At 44.8% G+C, this 26,636-nt stretch overlaps 2 protein-coding genes across 2 annotated transcripts; one reads left to right on the top strand and one right to left on the bottom strand.

Moving 5' to 3' along the window:
* Positions 1 to 693: 693 nt before the first annotated feature.
* On the bottom strand, positions 694 to 4,683 carry LOC146639230 (conserved oligomeric Golgi complex subunit 8-like). Its single transcript, XM_085356861.1, has 5 exons — positions 4,254 to 4,683; positions 3,592 to 3,799; positions 2,231 to 3,055; positions 1,976 to 2,144; positions 694 to 1,441 (listed from the first exon to the last, which is right to left on the bottom strand). The coding sequence occupies exons 1-5, from the start codon at positions 4,580 to 4,582 to the stop codon at positions 1,182 to 1,184; spliced, it is 1,791 nt and encodes a 596-aa protein (XP_085212987.1). The 5' UTR covers positions 4,583 to 4,683; the 3' UTR covers positions 694 to 1,181.
* Positions 3,898 to 24,389, top strand: LOC146639229 (katanin p80 WD40 repeat-containing subunit B1-like). Its single transcript, XM_085356740.1, has 21 exons — positions 3,898 to 4,722; positions 5,436 to 5,616; positions 12,233 to 12,366; positions 12,459 to 12,589; positions 14,718 to 14,835; positions 15,412 to 15,512; positions 15,593 to 15,634; positions 16,335 to 16,418; positions 17,146 to 17,261; positions 18,337 to 18,408; positions 18,479 to 18,629; positions 18,714 to 18,907; positions 19,284 to 19,432; positions 19,861 to 19,911; positions 20,114 to 20,178; positions 20,591 to 20,809; positions 20,891 to 21,040; positions 21,222 to 21,298; positions 22,482 to 22,556; positions 23,005 to 23,121; positions 23,904 to 24,389. Exons 3-21 carry the CDS (start codon positions 12,318 to 12,320, stop codon positions 24,043 to 24,045), a joined length of 2,103 nt encoding a protein of 700 aa, XP_085212866.1. The 5' UTR covers positions 3,898 to 4,722; positions 5,436 to 5,616; positions 12,233 to 12,317; the 3' UTR covers positions 24,046 to 24,389.
* The last annotated feature ends 2,247 nt before the right edge of the window (positions 24,390 to 26,636 follow it).

Below are 26,636 nucleotides of genomic sequence, written 5' to 3'. Positions count from 1 at the left end.
AAACATTTCTAACTGTCCTGTAACGTCGGGGTCCTGCACTGAAAAACGCAAACCGACTTCTCTGCAGTTTTCACTTTGTAAAGCCGGACCAAACGTGACCCTTCAGTGGGCTGCCTCTGGGGCCGAGGGCCACATGTTCGACATAAATAAACTTTATTATTGATTACAATTTCATGCTTTGGCGTGTGGTTAAACGGTAACACCACTGTGTGCCGCATAGTGCTGGACCTTTTATGCCTTTATCTTCTCGTTGCACCTTGTGAGTCACTGAAGTTGTGCCAGAAATGCTGTGTTTCTATGGTAACACAGCATTACATCATTGAATTGTCCCGTCGCCGTCTGACAGTAAAATTACACAAAAACCAACGATTCAAACACGACGCAGAGGGAGAACATGATCACTGGAAGGTTTATATTTTTAAACAGGAAAATAAGACCTAACAGGCAGGTGTAGTAAGGCTGTTAGTTGGTGGAAGTAGCGTCCACGAGGTGCTCACCTGTAGATCTGTGAAGGTGGAGATCCTTGAGTTTATCTTCAGATATTCCAGACAGGTGGAGATCAGCTCAGACTGACCGTGACTGTGCAGAAACTGCAGTACGCTCCTTTAAACATGAGACTGACTCGTCAATATAATTGATCTTTATTGATTTCCAATGAATCTTTGAATCAAAGTGAAAGATTTAAGTGTCCAGACAGTTTTTAACAAACCCACCATGTAAATCAGACACAGCTGACGGACTACAACTCCCAGCTGACGGACTACAACTCCCAGCTGCCTCAGCAGAAAAAGCTCAAAGATGAGGCCGACGCTGGATGAAAATGCAGAGTCAGTTTCTGCCCTTCAGGACTTTCCTATAATAAACCAAACTTTTGGTTTTCTCACATTTCTGACACGTTACCAGGAAAACACAAACATTCAGTTTTTCCTTCTTAAAGGACGAGAACGAGCTGAAGATCTCCGGGAGCAGAGTTAAAATCAGGTGGACTCCATCATCGATGGAAAAAGAAGCAAACTAAACTATTTGCTTATTTTCCTTCTACGTTAGTGAGTAAACCTTTAAATAAGAGAAGAAATGTCACCATTAAAGCCTTTTTCTCACATATATAAAAATATTTTAATGCTTCAGTTTTGACAGATGTCCGTCACAGGATACAGTTTAGAGCCAGCGTTTCCTCGCCTTCACTCCTCGTCCTGCTTCGGCTCTTTAAACTCTGTCTTTGTCAGTTCAGCTCCGGGTTTGGAGTCTCTGACATCGGATGGGGTCGGCGCCGGTTCTTTGGGCTCCATGTCAAACGTCAGGCTGCTCAATTCTGCCGTAATGTCGACCTCTGGCACCGGCGGCTCCTTCTGAGGAAGCAGGAAGTCCAGAGGCTCGAGGACTGTGGCGAGGTCGATGGAGCCCAGATGGCCGTACTTGTGCAGCTGGGTGGGAGGAACACCTGCGGAGAGACAACAGATTTGATTCAGACCAAACTCTGCTGCTCAGCACTTCTTAAGCTATTTTAGCCATTACAAAGAATAACTTTGAGAAGAGAGTCCAGGGCAAAAAAAGAAAAAGAGGTTAAAGATTTTTTTCTCTTTTAAACTAATTTTGTGAAGTTTTCTTCTCATTGACTGATTGGACCAAAAGTTTAACTTTACTACACAAAAAAAGCTTGTGTGGTGATTTTGTGGTTTTATTAGTGCCCCCTACAGGCTGAAGCGGTCATTACTCCAAATTCAGACCATGGTTTCACAAATGTCCCAGTGGCTACGCCCATCTTTTATGTACAGTCTACCATGTACGTTCATGCGGTTTCCAGCCCGAGACCGAAGGTGACCAACAAGAACAACAACGCAAGGACAACAGTTTAAACTGAGACCGCATTATTGGAATAACGGCTTCACTTCCAGGCCCGTCGTTAAACGTCTTCAGCATCACCGCGTCCGTTTTAAACGAAGAAACAAACTCAGACGTTGCTGCGAGTCCTCACCCAGGATGAGAGCGAGCTGAGCCGGTGGAAACAGGACCTGCAGGCAGCGGTTCAGGAAGGGCAGCAGGTCTTCAGCGTACGCACAGCAGAACTGAATAAACAGCTCCTTCTCCCGGCTGCTGAAGGCCGTCTCCTCCGCCCGGTGAAACACCAGAATCTGACGGGTCACCTGACAAAAAACGACACCGTCAGCAGCTGTTAATCCAGCATCAGTCTGACTTTAACCCAGATTACACCAAAGATCCAGCTGCTCACCATCTTCAGGGCTTCCTCCAGGCATTTGGTGACATTCTCCACCACTCCGATGGGGCAGCAGAGGCGGAGGTCGTTGAAGGCGGTCAGGATGTTGTTGAGAAAGCAGGCGAGCGGCTGGAAGTCCAGCAGGGACATTGGGGGCTGCAGGGTGCCGGGCTGCGGGGCGGGGGCTACGACGGGGATGGTCCCTGCCAGCACTGAGGGCAGGGCGATGAGGGTGTACAGGTTCATGTCCTCCTGGAACTTTTCCACCGCCTCCTTCACGGCTCCGCGGAACGTGTCCACCGCCACCCGCTGGAACATGGGCGCCAGCTGCCCGCGGAAGTCCGCCCCCACCCTGCTGAAGGACAAACCGAAGTACATGCACTGACCCAGCAGGGAGTCCAGGCGGCTGCCCACACCCCGCTGCAGGTCCCTCTCTAAGGTCTCCAGGAACTCTGCCACCTTGTGCACCACCCAGCCGTGGAAGATGGCGCCCTCGTTCACAGCCATGAGCCCACCGGCGGGGGGCACTAGCGGGTCCTCGTCAGAGAAGATGGCTCTGTACTGGGTGATGATGTCAAACATGTGCACCCTGCAGGCCTCGATGGTCTTGGTGATGTGAAAGTAAGCATCGTTTTCAGGGATGGCGGCGAGGATGGAGTGCAGCCAAGTGCTGCGAGCCTGCAGGAACTTCACCCGCAGCTCCGCCTCCGTGAACACGTCCATACGCCGCAGGTAACCGATGACGCGGAGGCACACGGGAAGCTGGGAGTTGCTGCGGAGCTGCTGCAACAGCTGGTTGAGCATCAGCTGAGCCGACTGACGCACTTCACGCACGATACCCTAAAGATGGAGAAGGTCAAAGGTTAGAGGAGCCGAAACATTAGATGTTCTCCACAGTGACCTTTTCTGTTTTATATCTCAGCAAAGAGAAAGTTTCTCAACTGTTTTTCTCCAGTTTTTGTCAATTTAGAGTTTAAACTAGCGATTTCCAGCCTGTACCTGAACCTGAGCCCCATCAACAACCTCCCGCAGTCACATTTTAGCTTTTTCACCTTCTCTGAAAGCCTGCTTTATTCCAGCTGGCCAACACCTGGAAGCCTGCTGAGGGGCAACACCCAGAGCTTGTTAGCTGTGCACGTAACAAAAGAAAACTGAGTATTCAGAGCGGTCTGGAGCCTGAGCTCTTTAATTCTCTTCACACGTGTAATTGTTTATTTGAACATTTTTTCTCCAACATCACACGACAGAAAATCAAAGAAAAGTAACGTTTATTTAGCCCTAACAGTTCATTTTCCTAAATAACATTTAGAGTTTAATTCAGGCAGTAAAAAAACCCCAAACACACCCGCTTTTTGGTCAGCCTGGTCTGGACTCACCTGGATGACGGGCAGCGACGAGTGTTTCTTCTCCAGCCTCTTCACGTATGCCGCCAGCTCCAGAGCCTCTTCGTAGTAGCCGTTGCGGACGCAGGTGTCCATGAGCTGAGGAATCTCCAGAATCTCCAGGATCTCCGTGTGGCGGTTCAGAGTGAGGCTGTTCATCCGGCGGCTTGCTCCGATCTCCTCCGCCTCTTTCATGAAGTGCCTGAAAACAAAATGAGCCCCCAAAGCTCAGAGAGACAGCACAACAGCAAAAACACAACTATGTGTAACACTTTATAGCTCTAAGAACCTTTTATTATCTTTCATTAATGTTCCCAGTCTGTAGTTTTGTTCTGGTTGTGGCTAAAGTCTGGCTGCCTGTTTTTTATTCTGAAAGGAGGCTGACGAGCCAGCTCAAGGGAAATTAATCTGCTGCTGTTTTATTCCCAGTCAATTCACCTTCTGTGGCATATTCCTAAGAAAATAACTAAGTTATTCACTTTGTGATCCTACAGTGAGCTACAATAATAATAATCTGCATCTCTCTCCTTGATCAGTTCATCCTGTGTGCTTTTTAAAAAATATCTAAAGTTTTTATTAACCTAACAGTAAATGATGACACTTTTATAGACCCCAGTTTCCTCCTGCTGACATCCCCTCCACAGGGAGCCACCGACCTGCAATTCTCTCCGAAGCGGGGCAGCTTGTCCAGCAGCCGGGACACGCTGCTCTCCACCCGCCCGAAGTCCCGGTAGATGTGCTCGGTGCAGTCGGCGGTGCGGATGAAGGTCTGGTAGTTGGAGAAGGCCAGCTCCCGGGTCTGCTGCAGGATCTGAGCCCGCTCCTCCGCCAGCCTCTCCGGCTCCCGACCCAGCTTCTCCACCCCGAAGGAGCTGAGCTCCGACAGGTAGGCCGCGAAGTCCGGGTTGTCCCTCCAGCTGTCCGGGAAGCTGTCCTTAAAGATGGACGCCAGGATGCTCTCATCCTCCACGTCCACCGCCGCCATGTTTACCGCTGCAGGTTCACGGAGTCCCGGTTCACAAACTGACAGATTTCCTGGTTGTAAACAACCGGAACATCCAGTGCTGACGAACACGTCCCGGTTCTTCTTCTTCTCCTTCTGACGCGTGTCAAAAAAGCTTAAAGGTGAAATACTGCCACCTGCCGGTGTTGTGCCAAAAAGTCATTTCCGAAGTTTCTTTGTTTTTGTTTTGTTTTGACTGTATACTATAATAATAGGTATATATGAAATACATAGAATATATTTGTGACTCTGATTTATTGAGTTATTATATCTATTTTGTCCTTTTTGGTCACTTAAATCATGTTTCTATAACTGTGACGTTACATTTGTTGGCCACGTCTCTCTGGAAAAAGACATTTCTGTTGCTAAAAACTGATAACTCAGCTATTATCAAGGCAGCTTCTGCCTTGAGATAGGATTTCTTTTTTTTTTGTGGAAAGTGAATGAATTATTCATGAGAGAGATGTCTAACACTTTTTTCACAGATTACAGGCCAACAATTAATTTATGACTGTTTAAATGTTTTTGCAAATATCACCAACACCAATATGAATAATTACTAGGATACTGATTTACCTGTATAATAATATGATAATAATATTCTAAGTACATTACAGTACAGTAAGTATATATGATACTGTAATAGAAAAATTACACACACTCGTTAACCTCTCAGTGAACCTCTGCACCAAAGCCTAGTGAGGCTAAAAATAGCCTAAATTAATTTAAACGAATTACGTTATTACAACTAATGCATAGACTGGCCATGGGCATACCGGGCATTTGGTGATTTTTCGTTTTTATGGGCCGATGGTTTTTTGTTTGTTTGTAACAGTATAAACAATGAAAGGTGGTGGATTGGCCAGATGCTGGCAGATGTGTAAGAAGTTGTTTGGTGGTGGCTATGGCGGAGCTCCCACTGAGGCCAGCAGGTGGATGAGGGAAAGGGGAGGCAGGAGGAGGAGGAGAGCCCCGAGGCGGCCGCCGGTCCGAGTGTCAGGTGAACTGAACTTCAGGTAAGAAGTTATGACCTGCAGTCTATCTGGGTCAGATATGAACCAAGTTTAGGTGGAGTTTATTTTCGTTATGCTGACTTTTTACAGTCAGTTACAATAACTTGTACTGACAGAGTTCCTATACAGCTGGGTGGGTGCTATGATGTTACTGATAGTGAACTTTACTTTATTCATAAGGTTAGTTAGTAGAGTTGCCAACCGTCCTGTAAAAACGGAATCATCAGAGAAAATATTACGCGTTTCGTGTTGAGCTGAGAAGAGACGCAGTTTGTCCCGGACTTCAGCTATAATGAAAAAGACACAAAGCTGGATTTATTCTGCGTCTTTACGCTGTTAGCTGCCTCTTCTTCGCTCATTCAATCATGAAACTGATCAATGATCAACTGATCGGCTTTTCTCTCTCGTTTGTTGATCGCCCACTTTGCGCCAGAAACAGGAAACCAGCAGATGTCGCGCTAAACAACAGCAGCACGTTTAAGCTTGATCAGCTGTTGTTAGAATGTATTTAATATTAATTTCTAGTATCAGCTGATGTTTGCTGGAGCCACAGCTGTAAAGCTGCTGGTCATGATGTCGGTTTGGTTATGTGAGAGGGAAACATGAAGATGAAACCAGGAGATGTCCTTACTGGATCATCAGAGCTGAACAGGTGATGGAGAAACAGGTTTACCTTTTAGATGACATGAATGAGTTGAAGTTATCAACTGTTTCTGAGAGACAAATAACACCAGGATCCTTTTTTATGTAGCTGACAGCTGGTAACTGTGCAGGGGCGGGTCTAGCAAAGTTTTGCCAGGGGGGCAGGTAGGGCATTAACAGGGAAAGGGGGGCACAAAGAAATACTTTTCTTTCTTATTCTCATTTAAAATGTCTCGCTTTTAATAAATAATTATCTGAATCTTACAACCAAAGTTTTCATCTGATGTACAATGTATAGAAATCCTACATATACCAACAAGACTGTACATCACTGTCACAACAGCGTTTGTTTTCATTCAAAGGCTTTATGGCTTTTCCTGTAATACCTGGTGGGCCGGTCACTAGTCAAAATGCCCGGACCGATTTTTTGTCCCAATCCAGCCCTGAACTAATGAATTAATTTCCTAATTAATTTTGTTTTATTTTAGTTTTGTAAATACACAATGTCATTTTAGATAGCTTTCATTTTCTTACAAAGCTGCTTTTCTTTCAGTGCAGCTTAAATCATTAGAGGCAAATTTAGAGGGGGCGGGTAACCAGGTTTATGAGAAACTAAAAACCAAATTTAGAAAAGGGACAGATATGTGAGGGGGAAAATACTTAATCACAAGAAAATAAAAGATGCATTTAGGAGAAATTATAAGGAAAAAAATCTAAATTTACCAGAAAAGATTTGAGAAAAAGGGAAAAGTTTGGCAAACGTAACAAAAATAAAAACAAAGAGAAACATGTCAAATCTGGAGAAATGGAAATTTAAGATAAATACCGCTAAGTTAACGGCGCTACTGAAAAGTTCAACCTAGTGATCGTTTTCTACAGTCATGACTTCGAAGCGTATTTGTTAATAAAGTTGTTTGGGGGAAAAGGGTAATGACGTCACCGGAAGTGAGGTGTGTGATTCAGTTGCTAAGCTGCAGCCGAGCAGTAAACGGACCGTCGACAAGTTGCTGTCGCCGCCTCACCGGATCAACTTTAAGCCGTCCGTCGGTGACCGACAGACCGAGGTAAGCTGCCCAACGCCAGACTGCGTCTGCTCGGTCCAAGTTCCGCCGGGGAGCCGCTGCTCCTGACGCCGATGCCCGGCCTCAGTGTTCGGCTAACGTTAGCCCGGAGCTCGGTACGGCGGGTGGTTAGGTCAGCACCGGTGTTCCAGATCAACTGGCGTTTAGATCAACTGGCGTTTAGATCAACTGGCGTTTAGATCGCGAAAACAGCAAACAAGTAACACCACGCCGATGTTGTTCACAGGACACAAAGAGTAAACGATCGTTTACTCTTTGTGTCCTGTGAACAACATACTTGTTTGCTGTTTTCGCGATCTAAACGCCAGTTGATCTAAACGCCAGTTGATCGCGTCGCGCATGAGGATATCACCAGGTAAACTCGCCACATTTTTAAACATTTTGTTGTTCAACAGCATCAAGACTGACGGAGTGTGTTTGAGACAACCTCACAAGTGTCACAGGTGACACATTTGGCGTTTTTTTGCTGGTTTGTCGGTAGGAGCTCCTGAAACGCAAGACTGCCACACATCTGTTCGACCAACGCCAGTTGATCTAAACGCCAGTTGATCTAAACGCCAGTTGATCTAAACGCCAGTTGATCTAAACGCCAGTTGATCTGGAACACCCGCCACAGAGTCAGAGTTAACGGGTTAAAGTGGGGAGCAGACGGACCTCCTCTGCTGTGTTAGTCTGAACATGAGCTCGTCTGTGGTTTAATGAGCTTAATGAAGAACCTTAATGAGATTACCTGAAGTTAGCTGAAGCTCCAGGAGAGCAGAGCAAACACTCCTGACCACAACAGCACTGCTCAGTTAGTTTACCGGTGTTTTCATACACGTTATGATCTGAGAAAAATGCGCCAGTTTCCATAAACAGAAATGTTCGCTTCAGTCTGCAGACAGTAACACATGAAGGTTCTTGCAGATTTTAAGTATTATTTTTGTGTTAGAAAAATAGATATTATCTAACAGTTTGGATGTAGATGAAGGTGCTGATGAGGATGAGAAATATCTTATTTATCCCATATTTGGGAGACTTTTGTTATAGCAGGAAATGAATATCAGACACCAACCGACATCACCTGATAACACCAAACAAGATTTATTCTGTTTGTTCATTTGTGAAATCTTGTGTTTGCAGGTGAAGAATTATGTTATTTAAGAAAAAAATTCAAGGAGTTTGAATTGTGCGGTTGCTTTGAGGTTGTTGATGATGTATCTGCACCGTGTCTTTATGGATCACGAGATGAACTGTGGTACTGCATGAGGAAGTCGGGAGTAGCAGAGAAGGATGTGAGGGTGGTGCAGGACATGTATGAGGACGGAGAGAGACAGTGGTGAGGTGTGTGGTAGGAATGACAGATGGGTTCAAGATGGGGGTGGGATTACATCAGGGATCTCCTCTGAGCCCCTTCTTGTTTGCTGTGGTGATGGGGACAGGCTGATAGACGAGGCCAGGCAGGAGTCTCTGTGGATCGTGATGTTTGCAGATGACACCGTGAGCTGCAGTGGGAGCAGGTCGAGGTATGCTCTGAACACAAGAGGAATGAAAGTCAGTAGGAGGAAAATAGCTGAACCGAAGAGGATAACGTGCCACTCGTCTCACTCTCATTCACACAATGAGAGAGACGAGTGGAAAGGTTAACATGCAAGCACCGGAGGTAGTGCCAAATGAATAATTGTTTCTGAGACGTGAGATGTGGGAATTTATGGATTTAAAATTTATCGCTCAAGCAGCCTCAGAAAGGCAGAAGTGTGACAGTTTTTTATAAAGCTAGGTCTTTAACTGCTGTTGACTTTGACCCTGGCACGTTCTCCTCTTTGGCTCAGCTATTATAATGAAATCATTCTGGTAGGTGATTTTAATTGGGATCGGTTTTCTCCTGTGTCTGATTATTTTAAGGCACACTGTTTTTAATCTAACACAAATGACTAAAGCCCCACACACCTTATTCCCCAGATAAATCATCTTTGATTAATGTGCCACATCATTTCTCCACAGCAGTTTTTACCAGCGACTTGACTGATCGCTGCATGGTTGGTGCTGCGAGGAACAGTTTCATGCTCTGAGCATCATCACAAACAGAAATTTAAAGCTTTTACATGAGCAAGCCTTTTGTCACGACTTCATGAATTTACATTGGGTCAGTTTTACATTGATGGACGGTGTTAACTTAGCTTGTAAATATTACTCTGAGAGTTTTATCTGCCTTGTGGACAAACATGCTGCTTTTAGCCAGGTCAGAGTGAAAGGGCGGGACAGGAAGCAGCCCTGAGCAGCTTCAAGAAAGTCCGACACTGATGCCAATGGCTAAGGTTTGGCAGCTGCGTAATAGCTTCGCTGCTTCTATTAGGAAATCCAAATGTGATCACTTTCTGATCTTAACCACTGACAGTCTCAAAGTCCCTGGGACGCTTTGGCAGACTATAAATTCTCTCTCTGACAGCTTTGAAGAGCATTAACATTAAAAAGTCACCGGTCCAGACAGTCTGTCTCCGTTTTTCTTGCGTCTGCTTGCAAGCATCATAGATGAGCCAGCGTCTTATATTTTTAATCTTTCCATACAACTGAACACTTCAGCAGAGATCCCAGTGTGCCTTTGTACTGCCCTCCTGAAAGGTGATGATTCTTGGATGGTAATAATATGAACCAATCTGCAAACTCTGTATTTTAGCTGAGATTCTTTAATGGCTGAGGAATAATCAACCTTAGAGCTATCAGAATGAAAATGATATTTTATCTCTCCAGTACTGTAACTTAAAGGTTTAAAATTTAAAGTTCTCAATGATATCTACGAGGCCCTGGAAGCAAAGAAATACTGCACCCCTCTTTTTATTGATCGAAAGCCTCCGGCACTGTTGATCGTGGGGTTTTATGTCAGAGGTTATTGGAAAAGGGCCGTTCAGACCAAGCTAAGCACCTTTCTCACCATAAGCAGTGTGTGCAGTTTAATGGTCTCTCTTCCAGTTTTTTAAATGTGACTGATGGAGTGCCACAGGTTTCTGTCTTGGGACCTGCGTTATTTACTATTTATGTCAGTGCTGTGGGACAAAATCTAAGTGCAACTGCCTATTTTTACGCAGATGATTAATTGTGGTAATAATCTGGTACCCTGGTATCGACATGGTTTTCGAACATTTGCAGTTAGCTTTTGATCGTACACAGTCACAGCTGTTTCTGCTAAGGCTGTCTTTGAAATGCATCTATAAAAAAAACCACGGTTGTGTTCTTCTCAGAGGGTTCGGTTAACCCTAATCCTAACTTCCCTCTCTTGTATCTTCTCAAGGTACATGTATTAACAATGAAGCTGTGGAGTCTTACAAACATCGAGTTCCTGTTGAAGCTAGGCTGAAGCTGGAGTTTTGTTTTTCTTAGAAATGGATCGTTGGACTTTGTTTATCACGGCATTAAGATTTATCACCGGCTCAAAACCTTTAGCACACCACTGTACGTTATATTCACTGGTTGATTAGTCCTCATTAGCCTCATGCAGGATGGTTCATTGATAGCATTTTGTCTCTAAATTCATTTCTGGTTTACTCGTCTCCTATTTGTCAGATTACCTGTAATCTGACAAATAGTTTAGTCACAATCTGCGGTCTCAGGACTTCTTTGCACTCACTGTTCAGACCTCAGAGAGAAGGTATTCTCCTTTTCTGTCCCGTCCTCATGGATTACATGACAGAAGGATTTCAGGCTCTCAGCTGATTTTGCTCGTAGACTTTAAAAGACGCATAAATGGTTTTGTGAAATCATCACTGGGAATCTTGTTTTTAGTTTGACTGTGTAGACACTTGGTAAAATATTCAATATTTTATTGGTGTTATTTTATTATGCCTGTTTGAAACAGGTCTCTCTTGTAAATGAGGCATTGAGTCTCAGGACTATTTGTATAAATAAAGGTAAAATGAACAAGCACTTGGTGACAGTGGTGAGGAAAAACTTATTGTCACAGGAAGTAACCTCGAGAAGAACCACGCTCGGGGAGGGGCCGGTATGGGAGTGAGGGGAGGAAAAGAAAACACTCAGTGCATCATGGGAATCCTTCAGCAGCCTGAGACTATAGCAGGAGAAATCTGCTCTCTCTTTCTAGTCCCTGTCAGGACTCTTGCTGCAGCATTTTGGATTAGCTGAAGGCTTTTCAGGGAGTTTTTAGGACATCCTGATAATAATGAATTACAGTCGTCCAGCCTGGAAGTAATAAATGCATGAACTAGTTTTTCAGCGTCACTCTGAGACAGGATATTTCTAATTTTAGAGATGTTGCACAAATGGAAGAAAGCAGTCTTACATATTTGTTTAATATGTGCGTTGAAGGACATGTCCTGGTCAAAAATGACTCCAAGGTTCCTCACAGCGTTACTGGAGGCCAAGGTAATGCCATCCAGAGTAAGAATCTGGTTAGATACTATATTTGTAGGAAATTAACGGTCATCAAGGTTTTTATATCTTTAAGACATTCCTGCAGTTTAACTAACTTATATCATCTGGCTTCTGGCTTGTATACAGTGTTTTCCAATAATAGATGAGTTTAAATACTTGGGGTCAACCATCCAAAACAAGGGACAGCACACAAGAGACATGAAGAAGTGTGCAGGCTTGGTGGAGTTTCAGGGGTGATTTGTGACAGAAGGACGGCAGCCAGCATGAAAGGGAGGGTTTACAGGGTGGTAGTGACACCTGTGTGGTTTGGAGGCCGAGCTGAAGACGATGGTATCTTCACTGGGAGTAGAAATGAGAGCTCAGCGTCAGAGAGGCGAGACTGAGACGGTTTTATATGTCTTATCTCTTCTATCACTTATTTATCACTGTGTTGTGTTCCTGCAGGTGTTTGACGCTCAGTGCAAACACTAAATCAGAATCAGAATCAGAATACTTTATTGATCCCTGGGGGAAATTATTTTTTGTTACAGTGCTCCATTTTAAACCAGGAGCTGATGTCCGTCTCATGAATTAACCTCAGCCGGGGTCGTCAAACACAGCAGCCAGTCTCCCAGTATGACCAGTATGGCTGCCTCCAGCACAACCAAGATCGCATGGCGCCTTCGTGAGTATTAAAGTTACTCAAACGATCATCACACCCTTCCTGTCCAGCAGCCCAGCCCGACCTGAATTTGTTCCTCCTTTGTTGCCGTACAGAGGAGTTCGAGGCTCAATCCAGCTCCATTTCCTGTCTGGCTCTGGGGAAAAGCTCGGGCCGCCTGCTGGCCACAGGAGGAGAGGACTGCAGGGTCAACATCTGGGCCGTCAGCAAGGCCAACTGCATCATGGTGAGTCCCCCGCAATGCAAAATGCGATGGGTTTCTAATTTTTAAGGTTTCCGTCGAGGTTTTTTAGGCCTGAAACATGAGCAGATTCAAAGGAACCCATCCTTTACCTACTGCTCTTCTGCAGTCTGCAGGTCATGATGCCCACACCTGCCTCTCTCCTGTCACCACCTCACGCTTTTATCTTTATTATTGATTCATTTCTGATTGTTAAATGATGAAAACAGAGTTCGCTCCATGGGAATTAAACAGACTCATGTTTCCCCTCCACTGCTCGCCATCTTCCTCCAACTAAACTAACCTGCCTGACCTCTTACGTTGTGTGTAGTGCACCACATCATGGCAGAGCGCAGACTGTATACAGGGAGTGCAGAATTATTAGGCAAATGAGTATTTTGTCCACATCATCCTCTTCATGCATGTTGTCTTACTCCAAGCTGTATAGGCTCGAAAGCCTACTACCAATTAAGCATATTAGGTGATGTGCATCTCTGTAATGAGAAGGGGTGTGGTCTAATGACATCAACACCCTATATCAGGTGTGCATAATTATTAGGCAACGTCCTTTCCTTTGGCAAAATGGGTCAAAAGAAGGACTTGACAGGCTCAGAAAAGTCAAAAATAGTGAGATATCTTGCAGAGGGATGCAGCAGTCTCAAAACTGCAAAGCTTCTGAAGCGTGATCATCGAACAATCAAGCGTTTCATTCAAAATAGTCAACAGGGTCGCAAGAAGCGTGTGGAAAAACCAAGGCGCCAAATAACTGCCCATGAACTGAGAAAAGTCAAGCGTGCAGCTGCCAAGATGCCACTTGCCACCAGTTTGGCCATATTTCAGAGCTGCAACATCACTGGAGTGCCCAAAAGCACAAGGTGTGCAATACTCAGAGACATGTCCAAGGTAAGAAAGGCTGAAAGACGACCACCACTGAACAAGACACACAAGCTGAAACGTCAAGACTGGGCCAAGAAATATCTCAAGACTGGTTTTTCTAAGGTTTTATGGACTGATGAAATGAGAGTGAGTCTTGATGGGCCAGATGGATGGGCCCGTGGCTGGATTGGTAAAGGGCAGAGAGCTCCAGTCCGACTCAGACGCCAGCAAGGTGGAGGTGGAGTACTGGTTTGGGCTGGTATCATCAAAGATGAGCTTGTGGGGCCTTTTCGGGTTGAGGATGGAGTCAAGCTCAACTCCCAGTCCTACTGCCAGTTTCTGGAAGACACCTTCTTCAAGCAGTGGTACAGGAAGAAGTCTGCATCCTTCAAGAAAAACATGATTTTCATGCAGGACAATGCTCCATCACACGCGTCCAAGTACTCCACAGCGTGGCTGGCAAGAAAGGGTATAAAAGAAGAAAAACTAATGACATGGCCTCCTTGTTCACCTGATCTGAACCCCATTGAGAACCTGTGGTCCATCATCAAATGTGAGATTTACAAGGAGGGAAAACAGTACACCTCTCTGAACAGTGTCTGGGAGGCTGTGGTTGCTGCTGCACGCAATGTTGATGGTGAACGGATCAAAACACTGACAGAATCCATGGATGGCAGGCTTTTGAGTGTCCTTGCAAAGAAAGGTGGCTATATTGGTGGCTGATTTGTTTTTGTTTTGTTTTTGAATGTCAGAAATGTATATTTGTGAATGTGGAGATGTTATATTGGTTTCACTGGTAAAAATAAATCATTGAAATTCTGCACTCCCTGTATAAAGGATGGGTGTAGATTTGAATTCTGAAAAGTGAAGCTTAAACCTGCGATTTTCATGGATGTCCAGCAGGGGGCGACTCCTCTGACTGTGAATAGAAGTCTGTGAGAAAACGAGCCGCCTCCTCACCTGATCTCTGAGCTCAGTAAACAGTTTCCTGACGGCTTTATGGTCTCAGTCGCTGTTTTCAGGTCTTATTGAATAAAAGATGAAGCTCATTTTGGAAATGATGGTTTCCATTAGTGTTCAGGGGACGATAAAGCAGGAGATGAAGGTGGGCTTATTTTGTGATTGACAGGTGACGTGGTGTCCCTCAGCAGCTTCACTAACACTAACATTTTGATATACAGTCTGTGTTTTGAGTTTTTGAGAAAGGAGCGAGGTGCAGTTTTAGGTGATGATGTCTGTTCTGACTGTTTCCTCTCAGAGTCTGACTGGTCACAAGAACCCAGTGGAGTCTATCCATTTCAACGTGTCGGAGGAGCAGGTCGCCGCCGGGTCGCAGTCAGGTTCAATACGAGTCTGGGACCTGGAGGCTGCCAAGAGTAAGACTCTGTCTGTTCTGTGGCTACGAGGCTTTTTAGTCAAAGCTTCACCGCCTCTAAACTGTCTGTGTGCGTAATTTATCTGCACAGGTGCTTTAGATCAGCGGTGGACAGCGTAAGGTTCACACTGACAAAGAGAAGTGAAGTGAGCGAACCAGTCGATTAGAAATATGACACACAAAGAGCTGAAACATGTTAAAATCAACTTGCTTTTTTTTATTAGTGTGGTGAGTTTTTTCTAAATTTCTGAGTGCAAAGTTTGAGCTATGAGCTCTTCCACCTCTGCTGCCTCGAGGACACAGGACATCCGTCATACCACATGATGTCAGCCTCTGTAATATAGTACATCAGTCTGATTGAGTATATGTTATTATTAGTAGTATTTTTCCATCTACTCTTATTTTGAAAATTGATACAGCTTCCTCAGTGTTCAGTCTCAGGCTGTAACGGAGGACGTTGTACCCCGCAGTCAGAATAATCGTCCGTCCCATCATGCGGAGGCGTTTTAATGCACCTAAGCTGGGTCTTAGTTAGAAAGAGATGCAAAGAGGTGACCCTGCTGCTTCCTGTGCTCAGTTTTAAGGACTCTGATGGGACACAAAGCCAACATCACCAGCCTGGGCTTCCATCCCTTTGGAGACTTCCTGGCCTCCAGCTCCATGGACACAAACATTAAGGTAGGCGTGCTTTCCTGTGTGAGAACATCCTTGAAGTCTTAATCCGCTCTAATGAAATGTCTCTTCTTTTCTGCTGTCAGCTGTGGGACTTGCGGAGGAAAGGATACGTGTTCAGATATAAGGTAAGTTTGTGCTCAGGATGACAGGCCGGCTCCTAATATCCTGCTCGAATCCAGGTGCACGTTTCTAACAGGTGGACAGTGGCTGCAGGTGGATTTGGTAAACACACCTGTGGTGACCTAACAAAGTGTGATGTGGACATTTGCTTCAGTGGAATCTGATCTTTTATGCAAATGAGTTGACCTCATCTGACCTGGAAACAGCACCGTGTGAAAAGCTAAATCCTGATTGTTTTCAGGTTTCTGACAGATTTTTGATGTTTTTCAGATGTTTAAGCCCCGCTCTACATTCTGATGCTTGTTTTCCACAGTTGTACCATCACATACAAAACAAACACACACAGACACGTGGTCACTGTGCGCCAAAGCCGAGGACGCTCAGAATGATTCGGATTAAACTGTGTCAGTCGGAGCTTTTATGGAGTCTTACAGTAAACGGATTATTGCATTTAAAAGAACTGAGAGACTTCAATTTAATTTTGTTTATGCAGCGCCAAATCACAACATCAGTCACCTCAATGCGCTTTATACTTTAAGATCTACATACAGAGAAAAACCAACAATCATATGACCTCCTATGAGCACTTTGGCGACAGTGGGAAGGAAAAACTCCAGAACCAGGCTCAGAGCTTCTACTTTCCTTCAAAATAAAAGCTTCACATGAGTCTCGATAGCAAAAATCTGACCAGTGTTGGTGTTGCAGGGTCACACTCAGGCTGTGAGGAGTTTGGCCTTCAGTCCTGATGGGAAGTGGTTAGCTTCAGCGAGCGACGACTGCACCGTCAAGGTACGACCTGATCTGACGTCTCACCTTTAATGTAAAAAATATATTTTAAGGATTGTTTTTCCCGGTACTTACATGTTGTGGTAACTCTGACTCTGTAACAGTAGATGCTGAGAAACCTTCAGAGTAACTATAACCTGCAGGAGTTACACGATGCTGTGAATGTAAACTGTGAAGCAGAACATCAGCAGCAGGAAACTGTGCAGAAAGGCTGGAAGACGTTAAAATGTTCCAGCTGGTCCTGGTTCATGTTTGGTAGTCACGTGTTCCCATAAAATAAAACGAGCGATTGAATCGCAACATTTTTAGATTCTTCTACATTTTAAAATGGTTTTAAAAGGTCCGTCTGTTGAATCACTTCAGTGTTTTAGGATTTTTAAGATCCATCTTTTCTATTAAAATAGTTTTCAGGACACTTCTTGACCCAGGTTCAGTTACATTTATTTAAATAAAGTAATAAGCTGGTGATGTGTAACGACTCGTTAGGCTAACATTTCATCGATGTTTAGAATTAAGTTTCATTTCAATTGCAGCGGTCGGATGTTCGGGTGTTTGAGAGCATCTTGGGAATTTAAAAGTGTGAACATGATGTGTTTATTCTGTAAATGCTGTGAAAGCATCAAACCGGCAGCATCCTGTAATAAAATCGCTCATTCTGATTGGCTGAAGGAGGTGAGCTCTGCTCTCTTCCTGTTCGATGACCTCAGCCCTGTCCTCTTGTCTCCATCAGCTGTGGGACCTGGCTCAGGGGAAAACCATCACGGAATTCAAATCTCACACCGCCGCCGTCAACATCGTCCAGTTCCACCCCAACGAGTACCTGCTGGCCTCCGGAAGCTCCGACAGGTACGTCGCCGCAGGCCGAGCGCCCGAGACGCAGCAGCTCGGAGCTGAAGGAGCGACTCATGAGTGGAATCAGTGTTTGTGACACTTTGTGGCTCGTTTAGTTTTTCTGTTTCATGAAGCTCAGAGGCTGCGCGAGGTTGTCCTCTCTCTGTGCCGCCAAGATTTTATTTTGGTGCTGAGTTTGATTGTTTGTGGCATTTTTTAAAATGTAACATTTCTTTTAGTCTGAAATTCTTTTACTTTTTTTCACATACATGTCCTGTGTCTTCTACATGTCCTCTGCATGTGCCACTAAATCATACATTTATAACTAAAAGTAAACAGGAAATATAATATAAATATAATAAAATGGAAATAATAACTCATCCTTTCTCCAACACAACCAGCAAGTGCACTCAGTATTTAATCATTTCTTTATTTTTGCATATGAAGTATAAATAAGTATTCCAACATGAATCACTTAAATTGATTATTATGTTTAATTTGAGGACATCGACCTGGTGTTAGAGACAGTTTATAAGTTACACCAGCAAGCAAAGCTGTAGTTTGTGGCCTGATTTTCCGATTGTCATGTGATCGTGATGGAGCCGTTAAAGCTTTGAATGTGTCACTTCAAAGAAATGAGACATTTTGTAGGTTTTGGCCTGTTTTAGTGACAGAACAGGGAGCAGGGTCATTTTTATCTCAAACAGTTTATTGATGGAATAAATCTTACTCTCATTTATGAGAATAAGAAGTGACTCAAACACATACTTTCTTCAATTAATTATAAAAATGTCTTTAGCTTAGCTTGTAGTTAGAGCTGGGTTAGGCGACCCTAACCATCCCTCAGGTTCCTGGGGACTTCCCATGATGCACTGAGAGGTGCACTTTGCCCTCCACTCCCTCTTTTGTTCGTGTTTCGTTCCTCTTTTCTCTTTCTCCTCATTTACTGACTTGTCACTGCTGACCGTGGATCTGTTGGAGGTCTCTTCCTGTTCCTCAGCCGTGTTGTAGCGTCTTCACCTGACACTATAAAACACCTACAGGTGTCTCTAATGAGCTGCAGCTGTATGAACTCTGCATGTGCTTGCAGGACCATCAAGCTGTGGGATCTGGAGAAGTTTACGATGATCGGCTCGTTGGAGGGCGACACGACTCCGGTCAGGTGAGTTTTTCCCCGTTGCAGCAGGGTGTAACTGGAATGTGACCTCTGACCCCTGTCCCTGTGGTTTCAGGTGTATATGTTTTAGCCCAGATGGCTCCTGCCTGTACAGCGGCGCCACGGACTCGCTGCGGGTCTTCGGCTGGGAACCGGACCGCTGCTTTGACGCGGTGCCGGTGAGCTGGGGAAAGGTGTCTGACCTCGCCATCTGCAACCAGCAGCTGGTGTGTAGCTCCGCCCACCGCTCAGTAACAGTACTGTGCAGAAGTTTTAGGTAATCTTAATCTTCCACCTTCTCCACATGTCAGATCGGCGTGTCTCATCACCTGTCGAGTGTGTCGTCCTACGTGGTCGATCTGAAGAGGGTAAAGAAGAGCGGTGGCGCCGTGATCCAGGGGATCATCCAGGACGACCAGCCGCTCACAGAGCCGAAGAAGGACCCCAAAGGAGCGGCACTGCGAAAGAACTACGAGAGACCCACGACCACCTGCAGATCGCAGAGGTACGGCACACTGAGAGACAGGAGAAAATACTCCAGATACTGCAAGTACTGACTCCTGGATTTAAAGTTTTATACTTGAGCCACTGGTTTCATTCATCAAACACTCAGATCACATGTCATATATATATTATATATATATATATATATATATATATATATATATATATATATATATATATATATATATATATATATATATATATATATATATATATATATATATATATATATATATATATATATATATAAATAAAAAATCTTATTTGACTTCAGTGGAAAAGTTTCGCTTCCAGATTCTTTAATAAAAGTAAATAAAGTAAAAAATTTGCAGTTTTTCTTCTAAAAACAAACAAACAAATGTTTGTGATGTCATCAGGTTGAAGCACCGTTCAGAGTCTGACAGGCGGAGCCCCGAAGGGGAGAGGCGGAGCCCTAGCGAGGACGAGGCGGACGAGAAGCTGTCGTCTGCTGAGATCCACAACGCCGAGGACTACAAGGCCATCTTCCAGCCAAAGAGCGCCATCTGTAGGTGGACCCGGAGCATCGCAGCTCAGATGTTGAATAACGAATACAGTTATACGTACATACAACGAGATCTGTGAAATATTGCTATTGAAAAGGACGCTGAGTTCATCTTTAATCAACACTGCACCAACAAAATCTGTGTTTAGTTTCCCCGAAAGCTTCTATTTCCTCACCTGTTGATCCACCTGCAGCATCGCCATCAGTTCTGCTCTGGCTGATTTTGAGAAGCAGGCCATATTTGAAAAGTGAGAGGAGTAAACATTACTCGCTGTAAGAGCCAAACAGGATGGGAGGATCTGATTGGTTCTTTGTGCCTTTTTAAAATATTCATCCTAATGAGGACAAAGACACTCTCGTCATTTCTTCTTTTGTTTTCATGTCGTCACATTTATTTTGCAGTCTGAGCTCCTCGTTCTCCTCTCTTCCAGCTCGCACTCCTCCTAAGATGTCGGAGCCTTTTCCCGCTCCTCCAGAGGACGGTGAGTCCAGCACAGCTTCACGTTTCTGTGAGACATCAGGAGACGACGCGCCTCCGACGTTTCAGTTTATAGATGAAACACGAACAATAAATCACGTGTTCGACAGTGAAAAACACACGACACAAAAACACACGACAGAGGTGTTTCAGCTCCTGTTTTGTGGTTACTGGGTCGTTTCCTGATGATTTCTTCTTCTGCTCAGAGTCCATTTTGGCGATCAGCCGGCAGCTGAAGGACATCAAGTCTAATTTTCCTGATAAACAGCAGGTCAGTGAACGCAGCAGCCGTGTGTCTGTGTGGAAACATGGACGCCTTAGGACAGCGGACTATAAATGCAACGAACCTATCAGAGCTCAAATACCTGCTGTTTACAACAAAGTAGTCCTCCAGCCGCTCGGTTTTCTCTTTCTTTAGTTAAAGATTTTTCTTTGTCTTCAGAAAATCAGTTTAATTCAAAACCATCTAAAACCTTTAACAGCTGTGTGACTTTGGTCTGAGTGCGGTTATATGAGAGGTTTTATGAGTCTAAATTAACAACTAAAATGATGTGTGAGAAATTATTTTGTAATAATTTCTTGTTTCTGTCATTATTAACAGTTTTTCCAAAAATCAAATGCCCATAAAAACAGCTGAGATCAGAGAATAAAGGCTGTGACTGCTCGTGTCTGTTGTTTTAAAGGGTCCTCCGCTGGCTGCCTCCACTCCCGTGGTGAGGGTGGAGCCTACGGTCATTTCCGCTGTGAAGCGTCCGTCCCCTCCAGCTGCGGGCACAGTGTCCTCCAGCCACCCCGCTCCCACCCAGCCCCCCGTCACCGCGGCCAAATCCAAACCGCAGCTCAAAATCATCTCGAGCGCCCGGAACGAGCCCATCGGGCTGAACGTGGCCGACTTCCTGCCCGTGAGTGCACGCGTCAGTGTTTTTAGATTCTCGCGACAGCTTTGATGATGAGAATAAAGCTGAACGTGTGTGGTCGGTCAGTCTTCACCCAACCACAGATCTGGAGCCCTGAGTGACGAGGAGGCCCTGACCCAGATGAAGAAGGGTCACGAGACCATGTGTGTGATGCTGAGCAGCCGACTGAAGAACCTGCAGACGGTCCGAGGGGTGTGGACCCGAGACGGCATCAAGGTGAGGCTGACACACCGGTACCAGCAGCTCGCACGTGTGTGAGAAGGTCATGACCGTTTGGCGGTCTTCTGCCCGGATACAGCCGGGCAGCTCATTCATGCAGCTCCTTCTTTTATTGTTTTGTTTTCAGTTCGTTTGTGTCAATCAAAATATTTTCAAACTGCTCTTTGTTTGTGTGCAGATCGCTCTTGACACCGCCGTCTCCATGAATGATCCGTCCATAGTCGTGGACATCCTGAACATCATCAACCCCCAGCCGTGAGTCTCACACACACACACTCGTTTTCATATCTTAGTGAGGACATCTCATTGACATCATGCTTTAGAGAGCCGCTTACCCAAACCATGAAAAATGAACGCCTACTCGTAACCCTGAGGATTTGAGCCTCAATAATGCATTCAAGCTCGTGGGGACAGGCACTTTGTCCTCACAGGTGACTGTTGGTCCCCACAAGTATAGTAACATTTCAAGTTTCGGTCCTACAAAGCTGTCTAAACAGGTACACACTCACACACACAAACCCGTTTCTACATCTTTGTGAGAACCCTAAGTCACACCTTGGCTTGGCTGCTCCTCAGGGAGGAGAGTTTCACACATCTATCCAGTCAAGTTAAATGACTAATTACTGTAGAGCAGGGGTGTCAAACTCAGATACACAGTGGGCCAAAATTCAAAACTGGAACAAAGTCGCGGGCTAACGTTAATATTTATTGAAAAAAAAAAATCTTCCTCCAGATATAAGAATGAATCTTTTCTTATGGACTCAAACAAGTTTTGCTGAAAAACTGAATATGGAACAAGCAAAGCTTAATACTAAACAATATATATATTAGCTGTATAATACCAGTAGGCCAGCTCTGATAGTAATTTGGTATGGCTTCGCGGGCCAAATGTAATTAGTCTGTGGGCCAAATTTGGCCCACGGGCCAGAGTTTGACACCTATGCTGTAGAGCCTAAAGTTGTGCGCCGCTTGTTTAATTAAAGACACAAAGAAATCTGCTTATTCTGCAACAATAGGCCATTTTGTCCCCACAATTATAGTAGCATGCCAATTTCCTGTCCTGACAAAGATGTCACACACACGCGTGGAGACACACACACACACACACACACACACACACACACAATTCTGATTTTATACAAGTACAAACCTTTATTTACACTGGAGTTCAAAAACAAAACCTTTCTTTGTTAGTTTAACCCAAAAAATCTAAAAACAGTGACAGAAGCTGACGATTGATGACAGACGAATCGTTCTACGCAGCTTTATTATTATTATTATTTTCAGTCTGTTCTGTTTCCAATCACTGAAAAGTTTTTATTGTTTATTTGATTGCATCTGTCTTCTAAGTTTCATTTTGAAGAGTTTGACCTGCAGTTGTTTGCGGGTTGCTGACCTTTATGAACGTATAAAACCAGATGTTGCGCTGCTGTTCCAGATCTCTGTGGAAGCTGGACGTGTGCATGGTCGTCCTTCCTCAGCTCGACAAACTGCTGCAGAGCAAGTACGAGAGGTGAGCGGCTCAGAGGTAAAGTTTCTGTTGTCCAGAGATGGCGCGCGAGCGTTCAGCGGCAGAGGGTACGTTTTAAAACAACGTCAGCATCTTTGTGGGCGTTTTCATCAAGTGTGACGGATGACTTTGTGGGTTTCACCATTACAATGAGAGAAATGAGTTCTGATGATGCTTCAGACGAACTGCCGGGAGGCAGCTCGGGTTGCATCAGAGATGATTTCGTCTTCTCAAAGTGAATTTAAAACTCTAATTCGGATTTTACGTAAAAAGAAAGATCACTTCCTGTTTGGTAACCTGAGGTCACCCGGAGTACTTTGATTGTCAGGAGGTGGAGCAGATCTCCGCTTCCTCCCGTCCTGAACCTGAACCTGCCCCGATGCCGTCAGTGTGTCGGTATGTCGTGTAATTCCATCATCCAATCAGCTTCCTTCTCTGTGCGTTTCCTCAGCTACATACAGACCGGCTGCACGTCTCTGAAACTCGTCATGAAGCACTTCTGGACGCTGATCTCGGACACTCTAAAGGCCACGCCGTCCGTCGGGGTCGACATCACACGAGAGGAGCGGTGAGTCTCACATCTGTCCAACAGCTGCTTGACTGATTTAGCAGCACCGTCAATCAATCTGCTGATTACTCAGATTACTCTGAGGAGGAAATGCCCCAAACCTCGGCTGACTCCACCTCTCGTTCTGTGTGGGACGTTTTTAAAGATGTCTGACACGTGTTCGAACCCAGAGACTTGATTCCTGCTGTAATCGCTCCTCAGCCGGCTGCTTTTCCCTTCCAGGTCTCCTCTTTGCACTCTGCATCTGCAGGAGCCACAGCTGTATTTTAGTGACTGTAGTAGGTTTGTTTGTCCAGCAGGTGTCACCTTTGTGCTGTTGGCGAGGGCCTGCGTCCTCGCCAGCAGCAACACAGGCTGCTGAGGTTAACGGACGTTATTCCTGAGATGAGCTTCAGAGAGAGCAGCATGTTAGTGCGGTGGGGCAGCACTCATTCTGCGCCTCACTGCATTTGTTGTGAATGAAGGATGCTTCAGTGTCTCCTCCTCCAAGGGAGGTAAAAAAGGAAACATTAAACCACCTTTGGTGTAGTACTCAGACGACAGGAACCTTCATAATAAAATGAATTGAACTGTAACCAGCGACAGTCAGTTTCTCTTATAAAGGTTTGTGCAGAGATGATGTAAATCAGACGAGACACTGGAGCAAAGATGTCCCATAATTCATAGCAACACATCATCAGTGGCGGTTTGTTCAATCACTGAAGGAAAACCATTTTAATCGGACAGACTCGCCAACGTCTTTGTCCTCTGCGTTTGAGCCTCTGATGTTTTTGTGCTTCCAGACACCAGAAGTGCCGAGTGTGCTGCGAGCAGCTGAAGAACCTGAGCAACATCGTGAAGAACAAGGCGACGCAGGTCGGTCGTCACGGCAGCACGTTCAAAGAGCTGCAGCTGCTCATGTCGCCGCTCGACGACTCGCCCTGAGGGCGGCGCCGTGGATCAGCTGACTCCCAAGACCCCGCACTTTGTGTGTCCTTCTTTTGTCACGACTCTCTCCTGAGGCCTCCGTCACAGAAGAAGAAATGTTTTAATGTTGAAGACGTTAAGTGACACTCAGAGGAAGTTGAGAAATTAAACCGCCGCTGCTAAACGAGCGGGTCGGTACTCGAATCGGGGAGGAGTCTCGGTCTCGTATGGAGGCGCTGACGGGAATGTGCCTTCAGAGGTTTGGATGTTTAAAAAGTGCTCACAGGTTTGCACCACACGAGCGATTCATGAAAGGCTCGGACTTTTCACTTTTCTACTGTTCACTTTCTCCACTGTGTTTATGTACAGCTCTGTTTATTTAAATAAAGACAAAATGAAGTTAGTTACTGTACTCTTCAGAGTGACTCATGAATGCACCAGAAGCTGTCTCTCAGATTTCCTGCAGACCTCAAATGCAACATGCATTTCTACATCAGTTTAGAGCCAAGCGTGTGAAAGTCATGTCGGGTGATCTGCTCACAGATTTAAGTCTGTAAAGAATTAGACATTTGCACAGGAAGCTTGTGGAAAGACATGATCGAGCATTATTTCTACAACATAAGACCACTTTGACTCATATTTGAAGATCTTTTCTTGAGTGTACGGTCAGGTCATGAGTGTTTGGGCAGTTTTTATTCTTTTGCTTCTGTAAACGACTACAATTTATTTAAAATAGTAAAATATGTGACTGAAATACAGATAACAGCTTGGCACAGGTTTGAAAACTGCACACAGCCGAGTGTGACGTGTGGGCGGAGTCACCGGTGTTTATTACTGGGACAAACAGATTTCCAGCATCATTGACTGGACAACCAAAAACGTTCTGTGAAAGCAACCCAAGACCCAGAATATTCAACAGTCGAGTCGATCAGCTGACCCCAAATCAGCTGATCATGCTTTTCACTTCCTGAACACAAACTGAGGGTTGGTGATAGACCCAGTGCCAGCTAAAGCAAAGGAGGGAAGGTTAGCATGGTTGAGTTCAGTTCTCTCTGGCTCTCTTCCAATGAGAGGACTGCTGTGATTTGATGCTTTATAAATAAAATTGAATTGAATTATTAAAACAAGTCTGTAGGTTCCCGATCATTCAGGGTTTTCCCGTCTCACATCTAAAAAACTTTTTCAAATCTAGACGCTGAACGATGGCGTCTCTATAGATAGAGCAGCTGACACTAGAGATTAAACGCCTGGGTCTCTCCGTGTCCACCTGAAATTATTTCCAAGTGCCAGCTATCAGCTACCAGATTCCTCAACCAGACTCGCACCTTAACCACGTGTCTACAATGAGTCATATGAAAACTCCCAGGACCAGCTCCAAGGGGACAACCCCAGTAGGGGTCAAATACGTGGGACTCCCCGTTAGCGGTTAGGAGTAAAGTCTTTTGGGTGAGAGCTGAAACATCCTGAAGCACCTCAAAGTTAATTAATCCAGTCGAGCCAAACTCTGTGACAGCCCTGGCAAATCTACACATCCTAAACAAATCTCTGCACCTGCAAGCCGCTTTGCAGCCCACCTTCTCCTATTCCGCCAGCCTGAGGAACTGAGCAGGTGTCAACAGGTGACATCAAGTCGGAGCCAATTACTGCAGGTAGAAATGATCATTCACCTTTTGTCTAAAGCCTTCCTGACTGATGCGATCCTTAAATGTGATTTAAGCTGTGTGGGAACTTTGGAAGCATAGACAGGAAATGAGGTTTAATCACAAACTCAGCTCAGTTTGTCCAGTTATTTGAGTCTGAAAGTGGTGCTAGGGGAAAAAAGTGGTTAATTCAGTCATTTTATTAACGCTCTTTAGATTAACTCAACTCACCTCTTGGTCATGTCATTTTCAAATCTACAGTGATGGTGTGTCAAACACTCCTTTTTACTGCTCTTTTAAATATTTGTGTCCACACGATGCCGACGTGTGCGTTTGTTCTGGAGCGTTTATTAAAAAGTAATTACAAAACAAAAACAGCAAGCAGAGTTTGATCATCAGGTCAACACACAGCAGCTCATCGCGTTTCTAAGCATTCCTGTTTACTACAGCTACAGCTAACAGTCCACTTCGCACCAAGTCAACAGCTACACGTGTTCTGTCTCAGGTCAAAGGTCACCAGTGGCTTCCTGGAGGTTTTTGTTTTCTCCAAACAGGTGAAGAGACGACAGCAGAAGCACACAGAGAAGAAATGAGTTTAGATACGATTCGAGTCTTTTTGTTCTTCAAGCTGAAGGAAGTTTGAAATAAAAGGAACGTCCACCGGAGCAGAAGACTGAGACGCGACGTACAGATTTCCTCGTATTGCTCACGTCCTATTGGACAGCTTGGGATCAGTGGAGTACCCTGATTGGATAAAGGAGGAAAGCCTCCAGAAACTACAGATGGGAACACAACACACATGAAAAAAAACCTTAAAATTTATCTAAACTTTATGAAGAAAAAAGTACACTTTAAGGTTTCAGCCTGAAAATCCTCCATCGAACACGGTGCAGAGAAAAAAAGATTAAAAACAGATGGAGACAAAAAAAATTAAATTTGGATCACAAAAAAAACAAAAGCGGAAAAATT

Source organism: Diplotaxodon limnothrissa, linkage group LG1, assembly GCF_057381915.1.
Source record: "Diplotaxodon limnothrissa isolate DT_005_m linkage group LG1, D_limnothrissa_male_GT1.1, whole genome shotgun sequence".
In the NCBI taxonomy this organism is placed as follows: Eukaryota; Metazoa; Chordata; class Actinopteri; order Cichliformes; family Cichlidae; genus Diplotaxodon; species Diplotaxodon limnothrissa.
This window is presented reverse-complemented; position numbering and strand designations above follow the sequence as displayed.